Source organism: Dromaius novaehollandiae, chromosome 17 (assembly GCF_036370855.1).
Source record: "Dromaius novaehollandiae isolate bDroNov1 chromosome 17, bDroNov1.hap1, whole genome shotgun sequence".
In the NCBI taxonomy this organism is placed as follows: Eukaryota; Metazoa; Chordata; class Aves; order Casuariiformes; family Dromaiidae; genus Dromaius; species Dromaius novaehollandiae.
Window position 1 is genome coordinate 2,847,491 of NC_088114.1, and position 20,399 is coordinate 2,867,889.

The 20,399-nt window shown below is 43.5% G+C and overlaps 2 protein-coding genes across 2 annotated transcripts in view; both read left to right on the forward strand.

Moving 5' to 3' along the window:
• NAA25 (N-alpha-acetyltransferase 25, NatB auxiliary subunit) overlaps positions 1-12,845 on the forward strand; it is a 32,927-nt gene extending 20,082 nt beyond the window's left edge. The window contains exons 14-24 of the mRNA XM_064521907.1: positions 67-247; positions 908-1,007; positions 5,470-5,621; positions 5,930-6,055; positions 6,366-6,609; positions 6,832-6,955; positions 7,315-7,380; positions 7,911-8,008; positions 8,710-8,820; positions 9,281-9,427; positions 11,287-12,845. Coding sequence (XP_064377977.1) covers positions 67-247; positions 908-1,007; positions 5,470-5,621; positions 5,930-6,055; positions 6,366-6,609; positions 6,832-6,955; positions 7,315-7,380; positions 7,911-8,008; positions 8,710-8,820; positions 9,281-9,427; positions 11,287-11,409 — 1,472 coding nt within the window. The 3' untranslated portion in view covers positions 11,410-12,845. The remainder of the gene's footprint in view (positions 1-66; positions 248-907; positions 1,008-5,469; positions 5,622-5,929; positions 6,056-6,365; positions 6,610-6,831; positions 6,956-7,314; positions 7,381-7,910; positions 8,009-8,709; positions 8,821-9,280; positions 9,428-11,286) is intronic.
• Positions 12,846-14,686: 1,841 nt separating this feature from the next.
• On the forward strand, positions 14,687-19,785 carry ERP29 (endoplasmic reticulum protein 29). Its single transcript, XM_064521909.1, has 3 exons — positions 14,687-14,887; positions 16,656-16,794; positions 17,945-19,785. Exons 1-3 carry the CDS (start codon positions 14,768-14,770, stop codon positions 18,445-18,447), a joined length of 762 nt encoding a protein of 253 aa, XP_064377979.1. The 5' UTR covers positions 14,687-14,767; the 3' UTR covers positions 18,448-19,785.
• The last annotated feature ends 614 nt before the right edge of the window (positions 19,786-20,399 follow it).

Genomic DNA, 20,399 nt, shown 5'->3' on the forward strand with positions numbered 1-20,399 from the left:
CAGCGCCTCTCTCTGATCGCGCCTCTCTCTGATCACGCCTGTCTGTGTTTGTGTCCTTGTCACCAGGTGAAGAGATGGCTGTGTGGCAGTGCCTAACTCTCTTAGAAGAGGGGCTATCTCATAGTCCTTCTAATGCTCAGTTCAAATTGCTGCTCATTCGAATCTACTGCAGGCTTGGTGCATTTGAACCTGTTGCAGAACTGTACTCCAGCCTTGATGCAAAGCACATACAGCACGACACCATCGGGTGGGTAGTATATACTGAGAATAATTGGTCAAGGTGACCCTCCATGAACCAGTCCTGAGACCTACTGCCTTCACTACTCAAAGTTAACAGATTATCAGACTTTCACAGGGTGTTGTGTAAAAAGTGTTTTAGAATCGCAGGTCGCACTTGCGTTAAGTCTGCTGTAGTATGTTCCATTTCTAGTGAAGCATGTGTTTGTTCGGGGTGTTGGGAGCACTAACTACAAGGGATCTATTTTTTTTCTTCTGTGAAAGAAATCTGTGAAATGTGTATCTCCATGCCAGTCATAGCTTGGTGTTCTGGCTTGTGTCACTGCTCAGCAAATCTTGGGAGCACTAGGTAAAACACATACACCAAATGGCCTTGGTTAGTTCGTAATGTGTTCATAACATATTTGTGGGTATCTAATTCAATAAAGGTCTTGCACAATTAACAAGACGGTTGCAGGAACTCATGCCCCCATTTCCCGTTTTTAAAAATATTAAGAATTCCTTTCATTACTGTTAAGATTAAATTTAAATATGCATGTTGTGAATGCCCTCTGTTAAATCTCCAGACTTCTCATAAAAGCTAGTGTGCTGCATTTCTGTGGTCAGAGTTGCCCTTGATGAAATTCAGCGTTGTGTGCTGATGTCTGACTTGCACTGTGTTGTGTTGCAGCTATCTTCTGACGCGCTATGCAGAGTCACTGGGCCATTATGCTGCTGCATCCCAATCCTGCAATTTTGCACTCAGGTTTTTCCACTCCAACCAGAAAGATGTAAGTTGAAAGAAACCTCTCTGTCTTTGTAACAGAGCAATTATGTCGCGATGCCTTACAGAAGTCTGTGCCCTATGTGAGGGCTTATGGGGCTGGAGTGAGTTATAACACACAGGAATACTACATGCAACTTTGTGGTTATAGTAAAGGCTGACTCAACCTGTGTTTCTCATTACCAGAAATTGCAACTTGCTGCTATATGGGACTTGACTTCTAGGCTTTTATTTTTAAAAGTCACTGTTAATACTCCTCAAAAATTGGGTGTGGTTACTTTTAAATGAATGGATTGTGATTTATGCACTAATCCAAGTGAAATATAATGTGGCAAATGAGTTCTGGTGCTATAGCCTCTAGCATTTTAGAAGGCCATACGGCAGCCAGGGATGGTGTGTTCAGGTGTTGCTGGCATACATACAAATCCTTTGTATTACACTTATTGAAGCAGTATACTTCAGTGACAGTTGTCCTGGGTACTCGGGCCTAGTGGGGAATGTGTATCATTATAAAGGTAGTGAAAGAGGAAGGAACAAGGTGGAAGAATTTTGTGTGGGAGGTGGGGGAAAGAAATGACTCTTGAAAGTCTCTGCTTCACTGAAGGCAGAGCAGAGCTTGAGATTTGACCTTATTTTGAAGTGATAGAGTCAGACTGCAAAAGCTGGTCTTGTGCTAATGGGAACTATCTGCTTTATCCAATTCACATCAAAAAGTGGTGTAATTTAAAAGAAAGTCTATTTGACTGAGAAGCTTAGGACTAGAATGGAGGAGATAGTGAGGGGAGAGTAGCTGAATTCCTCTGAGACATCAGGTAGTCCTAAAATATGCTCCATGAACTAGGCATCTAGCATATTTGTATCTTGCTGATTAGTAACTGTACTTCTCAAGAATCTTACTTGGAAAGTACAGCGTGATGTACATTCTTATACATTTATAGGGGAAACATCAGTGCTGTCTCAGAATTCCCATGGAGTCATGAAAAATGATCTAGGCAGGAAAATGGTGAAACAAGATACATCTTTTGAAATCTTAGTGAAAATTATATTGGAATAGAAATAGTCTAGAATTGTCACAGGGAACTGTAGGCATAATGTTGGTCCACCTCTCTAAAATTTGCGAGGCAGCCCTGTTCTGAGGGCACAAAACACATCCTGTATATTTATATTTTACAAAGTTTGATCATTGGTGAGAGGTAGGTGAAAAAAAAAACGATTCTCACTTGGTAAGAGACTAGGGGGCAATCCAATTGCAACTCTTCCAGTCAGTCCCTGGCTAAGCAGGCTCCCAAGGCTCTGCAGTCTTATAACTTGCTTCCCCTCCTTCCCAGCACTAGATAAAACAGAGGGATTGTCTATACTCAATAGTAAAGATGTTCACATAGTACCTATAACACAGTAATTCCCCTGCTCTTTTGGCAACGTAGGTTATTCCTATGTACAGGATACCAGTTATCATTTTCCTGTCCCTGGAAGGTAGAGATGCTGAGTTAGTGTGACCTGCGTCTGACCCAGAAATGTCACTTTATCATGTGGAGGGGGATGCACAGAGATGCACGTGAATGGTGCCTTGGGAGCTTGCTCTCGTCTGCTTCCCTCAATTACTTGTTCTTTAAGCACTGATTCTACTTGCTCTGGGTTCCTGAGTGCAATGTTTTGTGCTGGAGTAAAATCCTGGATCCAAACAGCTTCCTCCTATGTACCTATTGCTTGTAATAGCTTCTTATTCTTTTTGATGAGTAACAACTTGTTCAGTATTGTTTGAAAGTCACTTGGTGGGTATTAATGAAAAGCATGCCTAGAATCAGCTGTCTGAATAAAACATTTGACTGCAGTGTGCCAGGTGAAAAAAGTGGATTGAAAAGACTGCCAGATGTGACTTATCTGCTTGGGAGCACTGCACTGTAAAGCAGCAAGAAATCATCTTTCCCTGGAAAAACCCTCTGACTGACGTAACTTCAGGTGTGGTTACTGCCTCTGAGCACTACCTTGGAGGGTTATTGACATGAATGATGATTATAGTGCTTACAGGAGAGAAGAACTGATTGTCTCCATAGCTTAACATCTGTACACAGATAAAGACCCAATGAGCCATTTTCTAAGTGATGTTACCAGGAAAATGCTACTCCACTAATGTTCCAGAAATGCTGAAAAGGTGGTGCCTGAATGATTTGACTTGTTTCACTACCACACCTTAAAAGGTTGGAATTGCAAGAGGGAGAAAAAACGATGCAATCAGCGTTACGTTATTCTTCGTGCTACGAGGCAAGGATATGTCTGAAACCAACTTGTGCCATGTTTCCTCCTGGAGATGAAGTGTTGCGACCAAAGGACCACGAGCTGTTGTTGATTTTGGGTAGCAGTGTCAATCTCGCGCATATCCTGGATGCTTTCAGTGGTTACCACCAGAAGTTGTTTCTCATGGGAAACGCATCAAAAGCTTTACAAGTTTGCAAATAGCACGTGTCCTTAAAACCAACCATGAGGTGCAAATTGCAGGAGGTCAAGGCTCATTTCAGAGTACTGCTTGTCTAGGATGATGGTATATCAAGAATGGAGAGAGTAGGAAAAAAAGGTTCCTTACCCTAAAATGTGTCTTCAGTATCGCAAGGTCAGAATCTGCCACCAGTTTCTTTGCTTCTGTGGTTCTGCTGGGGTTGCCCCTTCATGCTAAGGGTCTTGACATCAGCTTCCCATTCAAATCCCGTAACAGCATCTAACTGCAGTGTTAAAGGAGGACTATCCTTTAAAAGTTACCTTTATAGCTGATTTCACATGCTGCCTGCTCCTCTCTAGGTTGGTGTTTAAGGTAATTGGTACGTCTCCTATACCAGTTAAATATACGACATAGTGAACGTGTCCTGCAGTATTGTGTGGATGGGACTCTGCCTGAAGTAGGAAGCTTGGGATTTAAATGAGCTGATCTGGCATAAAAATATAGCTGCTGATTCAAACTGATCACTTCAGATGAATAAGTTTTCCCTCTGACCTGCTGAACTTACAGCCTGCAGTGAAATGAATTGTATTTAAGAGGGGGTCCCAGGAGCAACAACTGTCCAGGATGTTGTGCAATGCTGGCATAATATTTCTGTCCTGAGAGAGGATGCCAAGGACAGGGAGGAGAGAAAGGCAGTGTTGCTATACTTGGTCAATACTAAAAAGGCAACTTCATCCTTTTCAAGATAGTCCTCCTTTAAATATGCAGAATCACAAGTAATCTCTCTAATTTTCTTGTGTCCGTCCGTCTTTAATTTCTCCAGATACTGCAGGCAAACAGAACACCGTGTCCCATGGGGATTTAAAAGCCACGTCGATGCAGTTGAATTAGCACCCATAGCGCAATCCCGCAGCCTGACATGAACTCTGCAAGGCTGTTTAACAGAGGGTATGTTGTTGAATATTTGGCATATTTTTTCATATAATGCAAATAGCTCTTTTTTCCCCAAGAAATTTGGTTATCTAGAGGACACTTCTTATTTTGAAAAAAATTTAGTGGCTTTCATCTGTGAGTACTAGCTTCTAGTCTCTCAGAGCCTTCCAGACAGGTTGAGTCTGTTAGTATAGTTTACAGTTAATTAGGGTTTTTTTGGTGCCTTTCATCTTCAGTGCATCTGATAATCTTGTTCAGAAGAGAATGTTTGATTTGCCAAAATTTGTCATTCATGGAGTTATTCTGATGTAAAATGTAGTACTCTGTCTTCACTGGGAGCATAAATTGTTCCTTCTGTCTACGTTTAGAAATTTTCATTAAAATATAGTGTTTGTTTGGGCTCCTTCATTGCACAGATCTCCTTCTGGAGATTGCTTGGACTGATGTGACATGGTTGAGTGCCTTGTACTGCTGCATTTCATCAGAGGGGAAGCAAACTATCCTATGGACCCTGACAGTTTCCTTTGGTGTCTAGATTGTATTGTAATGTGTATGCACTGCATGATGATGTCGTGTGATACTGTATTCAAAAATCTAATAAAAAAGAGAAATAAAAAAATGTGTGAGTAATTTTTTTAATTGATGTCGTGGTAATAAATGATGCATATCCAAGTTGGTTCCAGAAAATCTGGGATACGTTTATTTTGCTTGAAAGTACTTCTTTTAATGAAACAATGATTTGAATAACGCATCTCAAAAAATATAAAATAAAAAGTACCTTCCAAAATCAACTCCCTCTTCCCTTAAGTAACTTGTCAGTGACAACAGCAATGTGATGTTTCTCAGTGTTGGTTTGCTTACTAAATAATGCTGCCCAGTGGAGCATCTGGACGTTCTTAAATTAAAGCAGTAAAACTGCTGGGATGATTTGGACAAGCAGAACTGTAGGCTTGTCCCAGGAAATGAGTATCTGCCAGACTCTGTACCTCTAGGTTAATTAAAGCCACAGAAATGCAATTTCTTCACAGTGACCTTGTTAAACTCTGGTTGTTCTGAATTTATAGAAGTAACTAATACAGCGATGGTGTGTGTTTTCTTCTAGACCTCAGAATACATCATTCAAGCCTACAAGTATGGTGCATTTGAGAAGATCCCAGAATTCATTGCATTTAGAAATAGACTGAACTCTTCCCTTCACTTTGCGCAAGTTCGCACAGAACGGATGTTGCTAGACCTCTTACTTGAAGCAAATATGTAAGTACAGCAGCAATAAGCGCAATACCTTGGGCAGTATACAAACTAGAGATTTGTGTATAGGCAGAACATTGGTCCCTTGAGACCTCAGTCAGTTACACTTATACCTTTTCAGTAAAAACCTCCCAGCTACTTCTCCCTGCTGCTAATTCGCTCTGCCCTCCAGCATCCTTGACAGTATCCTGTATAACACTTCTGACATCTTACAGTTGAGCTATACTGAAGAGAAGGTGACCTGTTAGTGAGCTGGGCTTTTTATTTCTAATTAACAAATGTTTGATTTTAATGTTGCTAATTCTTATGTACAGATCAACCAGTTTAGAAGAAAGTATAAAGTCCATGAGTCTGAGCCCAGAGGAGGATGACATTCCGTGGAAAGATTTGCGTGACAACAGAGACCTGACAGTCTTGTTTAATTGGGATCCAAAAGACAGGTGAGTAGAAATACCCCGAACTGTGGAGTTGCAGCTTTTTGATAATGCTTACGGGGAAAGAAAATCCTTTCAGGGCAGCTCCCATACTTAAATGTTCTCTAGACTGGCTAACTGCAAACTTAACGAGCATCATTCATCACTTCTAGCAGTGCTGCCATCTTACATATTAATACAGTTTTCTGAATTTCTGACTACTCCTTCCTCTTCATACATTGTTCCAAAACTTTGGATAGGCTTTTGTACCTGAGCGAAGCTTGCTGCTTTGCAAATATGAAGCATTTGCCTGAAAACGTTTGGTGCCTTTCTCCAGGGACATTTCTGAAGAACATAGGAAACTCTCATTGGAGGAAGAAACCCTGTGGTTGCGAATCCGATCTTTAACTTTAAGGCTAGTAAGCGGACTCCCAACTCTTAGTCACACTATTCAACCAAAGAACTCTGAAAAGACTGCAGAGAACGGCGTCTCGTCCAAGATTGATACAATTCGATCTCTGCTTCAACAGCTGGAAGCGGCAGTGGATTCAGGGAAGAAGTTTCTAGAACAAAAAATTCAGGTATCCGTTAAGGAAAAAGCTATTCCCAAATATTAAATGAACGTGAATGCAAGCAGAGAAACTGAATGCACCTTGTAACGTCCAACAGGCTGCAGAATGCACTTAACTGACCCCGAGTTTGTAGTGTGTGAATCTGACTGAGAGATGTGCCAGAGACAAACACTGTTTTCTGGATAAGGAAAAGCTGCAACACCTTTATCTTTTTCTTTGCTTCTTGCCTAGTATCCTGTCCTTGGCCCTCCTCCTACCCGAATGGCTGGCTTCTTCAGTAATGGCAGCTGTCAATGCCAGACTAGCTTGTTTTATCTTGTTAGTGATATTTATGAACTAGATACCAATGGCTTAGGTAAGTGTTTGAGGGGCAGGGCAGGGGCTTAACCAGACTGTCATGGGGTGTGGTGGGAGGGAGCGGAATACGTCTTTGTTTAGTTTGAAAATTACTAGGACATTAGATGATTTGGACCCAAACTGTTAACTGTGTAAATTTTTGAATGACGCTAGGTTATCCAGTAGACAATAATTTCATCTTTTATGCAAGTCTGTCTTTCTGGACAGTATATACTGATGTAATACTGGGTTTTTTTTGAAAGCGGTTGCATTTGGTTTTGACTGCTAGCATTAAATTACATTTAAACGCCTCTTGGTTTTCTGGAAGCAGAAAATGTACAAACTTACAGTTTAAAACTGCAATTTTTTTTCTTTCAGAAGATTCAGCAGCAGTCCAGGAGAGGATAGGGAATAGTTTCAAGTCTTTATTAGAACGATTGACAGGTAAATAGTAAATAAACACTGGTGGTTAAGGTAATGCTTCATAGTATAAGGATGTGTTCCTGAGAGTGTGCTGCAACTATGAGAAAGTGCGTTAATGAAGCTACAAACTCCCTTGAAAGATACTTGAGAACAAGGCTGAGACTCCCCTTGGCTTATCTGATTATTAAGTTGTTGCATGCCACATGCTTATGTCCTGTCACTTCACTACCTTGCAGCCTAGTCTTTGCAATTGCTGTCTCCCTGGTACTTTGTCCAGGTGTGGTTATAAATGCTGGAGAGATGCTATTTTTAATGATTTTTTGTGTGTGTGTGTGTGTGTGTGTGTGTGTGTGTGTGTTGCATACTGAGCAATTTGGAGGGAATTTTAGAACTGGATGTTGTTGAGAGGCTTTGGCTAAATCTGTCACTAACTGGTTAACAATCAGTCCTCTAACAACTTTGCACACTACAAGAGATACATGCTGCACAGAAAATTAAGCATTTAAGTTGATCTCCGTGTCCTGAATAAGACTTTTCTTTTCTATTTTCAGACTTGTTCAATAAATGTAAAGGTGACTTGATTGAAGTCAGAGATGGCAGCTTGAAAACTCATCCAAACCTGTTAGAAAACTTAGTCTTCTTTGTTGAGGTATTTTTTTTCTTTGCTGCCATTTAGTGTCTTTGAAGACTTTCACCCGCCTAATACAAAAACAAAGTTCCATCTGGCACCCCGGAGCTGCACAAACTCAGCTCCCTTCCCACTTCTGTTTGTGGATTGTTGCTATTCCATTGACTGTATATGTAATTGCCTTTGGGCTGATGTGAATATAAACCTTAATTTTCATCTTCAGACTAGAACTAGAGAATAACGTGGAGCCCAAAGCCATGTTTCTTGATGAAATGAAGTATTTTGGGCAATGAGTGAGTTTTGAGTCATGGCTAGGCACATGCAGTTAGACAGTTTTCTAGTGCATCTGAAGTTACTTCTAGGGTCCCTCTGTAAATCAATATAGAGCTTGTCTCCTCCACTGGACCCTTTGCTCGAGCTGAGATCTGAACTGCCTTTTGGAAGTGTCCATGTCCACTCATTGAGCTTGGAGTGAGAAATCAGTCTGAAGGGAGGTGGGATGAACACAAGTCTTGAAAAATAAAAGTTTTGGAGTACTTCAGAGTAGAAATGCTGGGTCTGAAATGCAGTGAAAGTTCTTTGATCTCAGTCACTCGTGGAAGCAGTGTTCTTTTTTGCATCTTCTAACTACTCTGAGTCTTTTCAGTAGATACACTAAAATGAGTTTAGGAGCACCTTGTAAATGCAACTTGTAACGTACTTGTACGTCTTTTTTTCTCCAGACGATCTCCATCACCCTGTGGGTATCAAGTTACTGTGACAGTGTCCTCCGACCTTTTAAATCCAACTTGCAAAAAAAGAAGAAGAAAAAAAAAGAAAGCAGTGTAGCTATGGTAGATAGTACTCCTTTCTTCCCCCCCCTCCCCCCACTCCCCCAATAAAAGTCCTGTCACTCATGCTGAAGGACAAAATCCAGGCAGATGATCTGTTAATACACTGTTTTTTGTGAGCTCTACCTTGCAGAATATGATGTAGGCTAGCAATTACTCAGTATTCATGTTTTAAAATTCTTTTCTGTTTAAAATCAAATGGTGAGAGTGCCACATCTCTGACATGCCATGACAGGTTTTAAATAGGAAACACACAGTTCAGAGTATCTCAGACCTTCCTAGCTGAAGTACACCATAGTAAAAACTAGCTAACTGGTTGCATTTATATGGATCAATATGGATAGCTTAGCAGTGGCATGGGGGAATAGAATTTATAGGCTTTACGAAGTGAGTTGTTATGTGGAATAGTCATTTGAACAAACATTAATGTGTTTATAATTAAAATATGTATTTATTTTTATAGCCTCCTGTATTTACGCATTTTCTGGATTATGTTACTGACCTGCAGACATTAACTTCCAATGTAATAGATCACATCAAAGGGCTTGAAATAATTCTGACTGCACTAAAACTTGAAGACTTGTCCCTCAAGGACACCCTGCTTTTACAGGTAAGAACTTGCATCGTTATTTTTGTGCTCTATACACTTGTATATGACAGGTAATAATCTATACTTACACCCCTACAGGATAACTTGGGTGAATATTTTTTTCCCTAAAAATGTTTTATTGGAAGGAAAAAAGACAGAAATCTCTTATGATTGACTTACAGCTGCTACCTAGAGGTTAGGGAGCAGACTGCTAGAAGCTGGGTTTTGGAGTGGTAGAGTTAGTTTTCCGTGGTTCATGATCTGGTACAGTGACTCTGCCTCATTTTATCAATTTTTGCTTACTGCACAAAATAGTGTTTTAAAATTGTTGTGTTTTAAATCTCATTTTCTACTACTTTCACTTAGCGTGGTATGTAGAGGAGAAAAATCTTAGGTTTTTAACATAATTTTCTTGTCTGTGGTATGACTGTTTTATCATCTTTATTTTACGATGCTCTATAATGGAGGCAAAGGAAGTATTCCAGGAAATTTTTGAGATTTCACAAACTGCTGATCAGTCACTTCCCTGGAAACCTTTACTCGATACATATGGAAGAATGACTGGCAACTTTTTTCCCCTTCTTAGCTATATAAAGAAAACCAAAGGCAGCAGTAATAGGCACTACTCATGCCAAGCCCAGTGTCAAATTTAGACTTGAAGTATGTGCTTAATGAGGAAGCTTGGCTTTTCAAGCCATTGCTCTCGAGCAAAATGTTGTGTTTAAGGCATCAAAATACTAGAGGACAGACCTGCAGAAATCAAGCATAAGATTTGCATAGATTTGAACAGAACTGTCTATAGGAGTCTGTTGCGATTTTTCCTGTTTATTCATGATGTTTGCTATTCCATTCATTGTTTGACATTGTTATAGGTAATCCTAATATATGCAGTCTGTATAGCTCTACTCAGGCCCAGAGCTGTGTTTGCAGCTCTGTGTATCTAGAGCTAAACAGTGCTTTCAAAAAATGTTGTTGTGCTCAAGTGTTAAAGAAAACTCTGGTGCGATTCAGGAATGGAACATGACTGGCGATGTGTCAGCCAAGGCTTGTGGCTGACATGAGGTTTTCCCCACATCTAATCGCTTCGCTCAGGCTGTGCTTCACAGGCTTTGCTGCTTGCTATCTGTATGGTGTCTGCAAAAGGCGTCTTGATAGCAAGTTGCCTCTTGCAGAACAACGGTTATAGCTGCTTCTTTGGACACCAAGAGCTGTTATTTCTGTCTACGGAAATACAACATTCACAGTTGGTCAGTGCTAACCTCACTTTATCTGCAGGAGCAAGGCCAGTGATGTTGCACACTGGTAATCCTCTTTACGCAGTGCTGCAGAGACAGGGCAGTTAAGTCTTTTAACTTGGGCCCATCAGAAAATTGCACATGGAAGAGGATATAAAATGGCTTCTTACCTTCAGGAAACCTAGGTTTCAGTGTTGCTGAACTGATGCCATCTGAACCCCTCCCACGCACCGTGCTTCTGGAATTTAGTATAAGGGTCTCTTAGTTGGTCAGCATTCGTTTGTTATATGATTTCAGTTTTCCATGTAAGAAAGAGATTCCCAGCTTTAATAAATGACCTCTAGAAAAATACTACACGCACCCCTCAATTTCAGCCATAAATATTTTTTGCACAAAGGTGTTTCCAGGGGTGAAGAAGTTGATGTGCTCCTAGTCCTGTCTGTAGAACGCCAGTACATGCAGGAATTAATACTGCTGGCCACTGACTGCTGCTTATTCTGTGCTGATAAGATTCCCTTTGTAATCTTACGCTGTGGTCCTAATGAAATTCTTACTATTGTTTGTAGAGATGGTGGGAGAGGTTTAAAAGAGGATTTAAATGATTGCAGTGGAGTGAGTGACCTGTATCTCTTTTGTGCTTTGCAGGAAGAAAAAAAGTTTACAAAGACTGTGCAAGGGAAGGTCCAGAGCAGTTACCATCACTCAGTTCAGGAAATTGGAGAGCTGCTGAAAAAGAGACTTGATACCATTAAAAAACTAAAGATTTAAGAAATGCATCTTTGTGACAAAGATTCCAGGAGAGTGACATCGGTCCCAGACAAGCAACATCCAATATACCATCACTTTAATCCAGAACTTCCTCATAATGCATGAAGGACTTAAAATCTTAAAATAACTTTTTTAGGTATTACAGATGTATTCAGCTGATTTAAATTACTGTACATAAACCAGACGCAGGGACCCTCATCGGGGTTTGACCACTTTTTATACATGTTCATAAGCATATTAGAACAGGAGAAAATTAACTTTCTTCCCTTTTGATCTCTAGAAACAACTGGAGATGGTCTTTAGAAGCAGCAATAGAAATCCAGTGTAAAGCATACATCTCAGAGGAGTTGTATTTTCATCACCATACAGTGTTTATAATTTTTTTTTGTATGGTCCTTGCCTTAGCAATGCCGAAATTGTAGATACCCACATTCAGCTGCCTCCAATGAAATGAGCCAGTTTTGGAGCTGCCTGTTTTATCCACAAGCCGCCTGGTCCTACTGAATTCGGTGTGTCGGTGCAGCAGGGGGAGGTGACTTTGCACCGGAGAAACGCGCTCTGCCTACGGCCTTCCAGCAGCGCCCAGCCCTCGGCGAGGGCAGCAGGGCCGAGTAAGCCATGCCTAGTAGTGATGCAGGTTCCTCCAAGGACTGAACGCGGAGAGAACTGCTGGAGGGAAGATGTGGGTGGTGTCAGTTTACACACAGGTTGTTTTCATGTTGGAGAAAACTGCAAACCTGCTGAAGAGCAAACTTGGCCCGTAAGCTTTAGAGAGAAAGATGGGAATCAATGTTTCAGCAAAAAAGACAAAACCAGAGACCGTGTATATAAAAATAGCTGCAGTGAGGTCTGACACTGCAGTCTCTGATCTCATGTCAGTTTAATGTAAAACAGCAATCATCATGACTTTTAAAAAGTGTATTTAGATTATTGAAACTTTAAGACTTAAATATTTTAATAGAAATTAAATCCTATTGGCTTTGGTTTTTAAGTTGGCAGAGGTAACTTTTGCTTCCGCTGTGGTATGAGGCTGAGAATGCTTTTTGTAACTGTATGCTTGCTTTTTGCAGTTGATCTTTGATTATTCAAGTACTAGCTCATTAGGCATTCTGTTAGAAAGTGCAACTGCATCATCTGCTCCCACTGAATCTGCATTTCTGCTGGTTTTTTTCCTTTTCCATTTTAAAGGAGTAATGCAGCCTGAAACTGGTGTAGGCATAAAAGTACATGTTGCACCTACTATACGAGGGACAGGTCAGACTTCTACAGATTCCTCATCTTCTGATTTAAAGCAGCTATTATCTGAAGTCTATATTTAAATTTTTAAGAGAGCTGACAATCCTACCTTTGTCATCTCTTTTGAATATGTTTTGTTAGAAATGCTAGAATGTTGATGAGAGTATTTTTTTAAAATAAATCCCCTGTGTAAAATTTCACACTGCTGCTCTTGCTGGATTTAGTTTTGCTTTGCCCCATCCTACAAGGGAAAGAAGGCTGCCTACCTACTGTCTGAATTGGAAGGGATGTGCTAATGGTTTAGTTGCAATGTCTGGTAAGTGCTCCGGACTGGAGAAATACCAAAATGTGTTAAGTTTGTTTTATAGTAATACTTTTCCTGAACAAACTGAGCTGTCTTATACATTGTATAAAAAATACCTTTTTTGGAACGAAGGGTGTGCTACTTAAATTAAAGCAAGACTGATGACTCAAGTTGATCCTTTGGAGTACATAGGGTAAGTGAAAACAGTCCCATTGCTGAGATTATGCAGTTCATAGAGAAGCACCGAGCCAGAAACCTGCACTGCCCATTTTGTTAAAGGAGAGAAAAGGCCGTTGCTGATGTTCCTGTCCCCTCGCTGCCCTGTGGACGTGCTAACCTGGACAGGGCTTCGGGCAATCACCAGCACTGAGCACAAAGGTGTCGCGCTGCCCTCGTCCGGAGGGGACAGTCCCGGCACCGACGGACGCTGGAGTTTCCTCGCGCTGCTGCAACAACGGGTAGAACTGAACCAGTCATATCAACAGCAACTGTGAGCACGTAAGTGAAATAAGCTTAATATAACCAAGCTTTTTAAATCCTCCGTGTGCCAGAAAGCAGAACTTCCTTTAAAAAAAAAAAGTTTTCTGCATCAGCTCCCTCAGAAGCAGAACTGAAACCCTCGGGGGCATGTGTTGTCTGAAGCGGGCTCTGAGCCGGAGCTGGGGCTCGCGCTCCCTTCCCGCTGCCGCGTTCGGCTGGGCTCCTGTCCGGCTTGTGCTGGCCGCTCAAACCATTTCCATACCAGTGCAGGAGAAACGCTATTCCAGCGTTAGCTGCTGTCCCATTTCCAGTAACTAATGACTGATAAGCTTGTCGAACATAAACGTTTTTGGATTACGTGGTAAATGTTTTATAAAGTCGGACACCATCTCTTTACAAGCTGTAACTTTTCTCTAGGAGGAGACAGAGTGTAAAGCACACAAAATCGGCTACATACTGGTTGTTTGGGGGGCCTGGTGGAGGGAGAACTCCTCTGTCCCTGTAAATTGTGTATAGTTACATATCTATTTCTTACAAAAGAGTGTTTCCCCTGCAGAATATGACCTGTTGGGACTTGGTAAGAGATTCAAGGTATAACCTAGTGCTGCTGTTCACCCTTTTACACTCTTGTGGGGTTTTTTTTTGGCTTTTTGATGATTAATTGGAAAACATACTTAAACCTACTAAGCCTACAGACAGAAAAAAAAATACTGCTTTTATACTGCTGGGATCATGAGCCACGATCCTCGTACAGATTTCTTCAACTCTTCTCTTTGCTTTAAACCATGGTGTCTGATGCAGGTAAAGGTCTGAAGTTTCCTACCTTCCTTTGTCTACATATGGGGGGGGGGGGGGATAAGCAGTGCCTGTTTGCCCATCATTTTTGTACTTTTTACCAGTTTTAACTGTTCAAAAATTGCATTCGTATTTTGCAGTGATAACCATGGCTTTATTTTAACCGCTGTTAACCTAAAAGGGGATTTCTGTCGTTGTATCCGCAGCCCGATCTGAACTCTGTCACTTAGGACCGTGGAGGACGCGGGTGCCTCAGCCTCCTGCCGCGGTACGTGGCGCAGCTGCCGGCGAGCCGCCTCGAACCGGACGGGTTCATAAGCGATGCAAAGTCGGTTTCGTTACCGGGTGGCTCTGCCGCCTCCCCCGTCGCGTGTCGCGATCAGCCGGCGGAGCGCTGGGCCGCCGGGCCCGCCCCCTCCCCTCCCCGCGCCCCTCCCCTCCCCTCCCCTCCCCGCGCCCCTCGGGGCGGGCCCGGCCCCGGCGGCCGGTGACACCGCGCGCTCACGTGACCCGCCGGCAGCCGCGCTCGCTCCGCGCTCCGCCATGGCTGCGGCGGCCGCCGCCGGCTCGCTGCTGCTCTGCCTGCTCGGCCTGGCGCTGCCCGGCGGCAGCGCGCTGCACACCAAGGGCTCCGTGCCGCTCGACGCCATCACCTTCTACAAGGTACCGCCGCGGCGCGACCGGGGAGCGGGGGCAGAGGGGCAGCAGGGCGCCGCCTCGGCGGCGGGGCCACGTGCGGCGCCGCGGCAGCGTGCGGGGGGCCTCGGCGGCCGGGGGCGCCGGGGAGGCAGCGGCCCGCGGGGCCGGGCTCGGGCTCGGCCGCGCTGAGCCCGCGGCGGCGCCGGGGCTTCTCGGCGCGGGGAGAGCGCTGGGGCGCGCTGAGTGGCCGCCGAGCCGGGCCCGCCGCGGCGCAGCCAAGGGGAGGGAGGCGGCTGCTGCAGGCAGCCAATGGGCGCGCTCCAAGTGGATCCGCGGCGCCGAGGCTCCGCGAGGGCTGCGGCACGCGGGGAGCCCGGCCGGGCGCGCGGAGCCCCCACAGCGGAGCCCCCGCCGCGCCGCGCGGTAACGAAGGCGCCTCCGTCGCCCGGCTGCTGCTCTGCTCCTCTCAGCCGTGCTGGAGCCCCGCGGCAGCACCTTGCGCCCGTTTCGCTATTTTTCTTGATGAAACAGAAAGTACCAGGCTTCTGTGCAAGACCTCGGTCTGCCACAGTTCTTCCCTCCCCCCACCCCAAATCAAGTTAAAATGCAAATATCTTAATCGAGTTAGGCGGAGGGGGTTTTTTCAGTAGTTGATGGAGGCTGGTAGTGCTGTGAAAGACGCTACAAGCCCAATTTTAAGAAAAGGGAGAGAAGCCTACCAGAAAAAAAACCACGTATCACGGATCGAAGCGTGTGCTTTGGCAGCGTGAGCTGAAGAGACAACACTCAGCTGAGCTGGTTAAATAAGTATCTGACCTAACCAAACTGCTCAGATAGGAGCAAATATTTCTTGCCACATATCAGCCTCCCCCAAACGTGGTTTTTCTGCTGTGGTAAGCCATTTTTGATGTTTTTACACCACTGCATCCTGCAGTCCTTAGCAGTTTCTAGCTCTCTTGCAGCACATAGGGATCTGAAGTAATTCACAGTACGCTGTAAGAGGGACTTTAAAAACCCTCAGAAACGGCACGGTTTTAATATATGCAGTATTCCCTCCTCAGGAGGAAGGGCACTAAACAGCTTGGAAGCGATCAACAGGCCTGGAACGAGAGGCTTTTTTGCAAGTGTTGCAACCAGCTGTTCTGTCAGAGCTTGAATAGTGCCTGCAGCGGACTGCGTAGGTGGGGACCAGTGCTGCAATCTGTGTTCGCTAGAAAATACATTTTGCAAGGGCTTCTCAGGGAGGGAGAAAAGAGCCCAAAGCAGGTGGCGGATGCGTTTCCAAGCTCATTTGAAAGGGCAGCAACAGCACAAATGAAGAGGCATCAGTGAAGAGATAGCAGTATGCCTCTGCCTTGCGACCAGCGTTTCGGCTCACTCCCCATACCTTCTGTTAGCACAGCTGCAGTTCTCACACTGAGAGACTTCAGACTGACTTTCTATTTAGCCTTTTAATGTCCCACTGGAAGTTGTTTAGCCGACTTCCTTCCAAGATGATAATCAGATTTAAATTGAACAAGCACATCATGGGTATAATTAAAGCCATTATCAGATTCCCCAAATATACCATGTAGAATCTTTATCATCTGGTGTAGGAATACATATGTTCACTCTTTCCTCCTTTTACACTGCAATGAGTCATTTTTCAAAGTGCATAACTATTAAATTTCCATTCTCCCTCTACCTCTACTCATTGCTTTGGAAAAAAAGAACAAGCTAGAGCACCCATATGTGACTTAGAAATTGCTCAAAATGGCATGTTAAGGACTCCTCTTTTTTTTCCTTGTTCTAGGTAATTCCAAAGCATAAGTTCGTCCTTGTGAAATTTGATACACAATATCCTTACGGTGACAAACAGGATGAGTTTAAAAAGCTGGCGGAGAGCTCAGGTTCCAGTGAAGATCTTTTGGTGGCTGAAGTGGGAATATCAGGTGAGAAGCTCTGAACCGATTAGTACAATAAGGGTTAGCGTGGAGGAAATAAAATTCACTGAGATTTCTGCTCCAAATAGGCTTTGAGGTAATTCTGATAATAAGAAATTAGACTGGCGCAGCCCAGTCGGACTAAAACACCAAATGTGCCTAGTCTGGTTAGTAGCAAAGCTGCCTGCTTTGTGCCTCCTGTGATGAGTGTAGGAGTGCTGCTTATCTTATTTTGGCTGGTTAATGAAGCAAGTCAGCCCACCCTGCTAAATTGAATGCCACCCTTCTCATTCACAATTTTATTTTGTGGTGTTTTTTTTCTGAGAGAAACCTTTTGGTTCATTTCCAGGGAACAGGCCTTACAAGAATCATGTTTTAACCTGGTCAAATGAAACAAATGCTATATTATTAATTCAGTATAGGAAACCTTCCATTTATTGCTGATAAAGCACAGATAGTGATTATTGCACTACAGCCAGTGTAACTTGATGTTCTTGTAATTAGCTTTAAGAGAAAAGCAGTGAAGAATGAATCACTATCACCTTCCTTCTTGCTCTGTAGGTAGAATTGAGAATTCAAAATTACAGGAATTGTCTTACTGGAAAATTTCACCCAGGCTGACATCTCTAAATATGCATGGTTTTACCTATGGAGACTAGCTGAAATCCCTTTAAAGTTATGTTTTCTGTCCTCAAGAATACATGCAATTTATGTAAGATCAGATAGTCTCTTGTAGCTTGGCATGCTGTCAGAATAAAATGCATACGTGTACACTCTCTGCACTTAGATTTGGAAAAGGTCCCATTGAACCATAAGTCAAATAAAATCAATAGGGCAAACAAGAAAAAAATCGCTATTGATTTCCCGTAAGCAGGACCAAGTCTGTGGGTAGAGGTCCCGCTGATGTCCTTAGACTATCACAATCACAACAAAGTACAACTAGAATCTTGTATTTTTCTTTGGAAAATCTAGCAATGGTTCACCTTGCACAAATGATTTTCTGCAGTGTTTTTGTTTCAGTGTGGCCCTTCCCTGCAAAGAGGTTATTATGGAAGTGTTGAAACTATAGAGACGAATGTTCATTGGCTTGGGGAGGAAAGAATCCTCCTTTCTTTTTTTTTCTTAACATAATGTGCTGTGTTTTGTTTTCTCTTGACAGATTATGGTGATAAGCTGAACACTGAGCTGGGTGAAAAATACAAGCTGGATAAGGACAAATACCCTATTTTTTACTTATTCCGAGATGGTGACTTTGACAACCCCTTACCTTACACTGGGCAAATCAAAGCTGGGGCTATTCAGCGCTGGTTGAAGAGTAATGGCATCTATCTGGGGATGCCAGGCTGCCTGAAAGAATACGATATGCTGGCCAGCAAGTTTGTGAGCACCACCGAAAAATCGGAACGCCAATCCCTCCTGAAAAAAGGGCAAGAAAGTTTAGAAAAAACAAAGGAAACCGATAAGAAGTCAGCTGAGCAATACTTGAAAATTATGAGCAAGATACTGGAGCAGGGAGAAGAATTTGCTGCTAATGAAGTTGTCCGAATCACAAAACTGATTGAGAAGAACAAAATGAGTGATGGAAAAAAGGAGGAGCTCCAGAAAAGTCTCAATATCCTTGCTTCTTTCCTGAAAAAGAATAATGAAAAAGATGAGCTCTAGTATGTTGGAGAACTTTGTGCAAGCTGTGAAACACTGGCAGAATCCTAACCAGTTCTCCTTATACAGGCAAACTTCCCATTGACTTCAAGAGCAGCAGATTTCCTTCTGATATTCTCAGTTCATTAGAAGATCAAGAGGAAGACATTCCATTAAAAAAAAAAAGTATTCTAAATGTTTTTAAAATTACCTTAAAGTAAGATGCCAGTATTGTGTAATACTATTAAATAACAGTGTTAAAGTAGACAAAAAAGCATTGGATTGGCCTGAAGCACATTCCTGGTGGTTTTTACAGCTGTTCTCTGACAAACAACAACAAAACACAGTCTCACGTTCCATCTTATATGTTCTAAAAGGTACAGACTTAGTGCCCCTCTCATTCCCACCTTTTCCTGTTATTTTTTAGTGTCTGTCTGATTTATTCTCTTTAATCTCCTCCTCATCATATCTGCCGTTTTCCCGGTAGTGCTACTTGTCTTGTTTCCCTTACCTGTTGTTGACTAAGTGACCTTTCCTTTTTCTGCTTCTCCCTCAGTGGCTTCCATCCCTCTTTGGCTTGGGTATCAGCCAAATGTTGGTGCACGCAGTAAAGACAGGTTCTCTGCATATCAGAACTTGCTCTTCATCTGGCCAGAGCAGCCTTTACCGGGAATTACCATTACTGTTTTGATATCCAGACAGAGCGATTCAAGTTCTAAGCAAGGGCAGAATCTTTCTGAGGTGCTATTACACTTAGACTTGCCAGAGTTTATGCAGAACTGTGATTTTTTTCAAAAGCTTATAACTTAGGCAAATTCAGGTGAACTTCTTGTGGCTGAAAAGCACAGCTGCTGCATGTGCTTTTTACCTGTCCTTCCCATCCAAACTTCACTTCCCAGGTTCAAAATATATAAGGACACTTAGAAAGTTTTGAGCAGTAGTTAATGTGAATAAAATATTTTTTTCTAACCTTGTCTTCAAAAATGATTGATGCTATCAAACTAAAGCTTCAACAGCAGTTGGCAGGGTTTTAAATATGTGAAACAGGAAGTATAAGTATTAATGCCCTTATAACCCCTATCTATAGTATTTTAATAAGGGAACCTAAATCCAGAGATCAGCTCAGTCCTGGAAGCTGTTACTGCATGTGCTGTTCATTCAGATGGCTGCTGTGAGATGCTACACTCCTGATGGGGTTTCAGAGTCTGAAGAGAAACATGTTCTGTGCTTTAAGCTAAGCAAAACTGATTTCTGCGGGAGCTTTGCTGCCTTTTGAATCCTGGGGTGGGTACAGGGAGCAGATACCCTTGCAAGACAAAATGTATTAATAATGCTCTAATAAAAAAAATTGGTTCCAATTAACAGCTGCTCCTTACACTGCTTTCTAGAGAAACTGCTGCTGCCTTCTGGGGTTCATAGGGAAGGTGAGGACTGCTCAGGCAGGAGGTGATGCCAGCTGGAAGCCAGAGGCATGCCCCAGGGATGAGGGGTTTATAGCAAGCTGGGGCACATCCCTTGTGGGAGGGACATGGAGGGCTGTGGTGGGTGGGCTTCAGCTGCTGCCCTTATGGGGCTGGTGTGAGGATGTTTCCCACGTTGCTCCTGAGGAGACAGTCCCTGCCGCACGGCTGAGGGGCAGCGCTCCCCTACTCCAGGCCTCAGGGAACCTCCGAGGCCCTAAAGACGGGGCTCCTTCGCGGCGGAGACAGGACGCTCCCTCAGCGGCGCCGCCATCCCCGCGCGCCCCCTCAGCGGCGCCGCCAACGGCCCCTCGCGCGCCCGCCTTAAGGGAGCCCGCCAGGGGCGCGCGCACCGCTCGCGGCGTCACGCAGAGGCGCTGCTGCGGGGCGCGGGGAGCGGCGCCAGGCGGCCGGCGCGAGCTTACAGCGGGGGGGAAGCTAAGCAGGGTCGGCTCGGGTCAGGCGCTGGAGGGGGGACCAGCGCGAAGGCAGAGGCAGCACGGGGACACGCGGCCT

What these genes read in the sequence shown, in the direction of transcription:
- ERP29 (XM_064521909.1), top strand. Translation starts at nt 14,768, where the DNA reads ATGGCTGCGGCGGCCGCCGCCGGCTCGCTGCTGCTCTGCCTGCTCGGC. An exon ending in ACGCCATCACCTTCTACAAG is followed by an intron (nt 14,888 to 16,655) that starts GTACCGCCGCGG and finishes TCCTTGTTCTAG; the next exon opens with GTAATTCCAAAGCATAAGTT. An exon ending in GGCTGAAGTGGGAATATCAG is followed by an intron (nt 16,795 to 17,944) that starts GTGAGAAGCTCT and finishes TTCTCTTGACAG; the next exon opens with ATTATGGTGATAAGCTGAAC.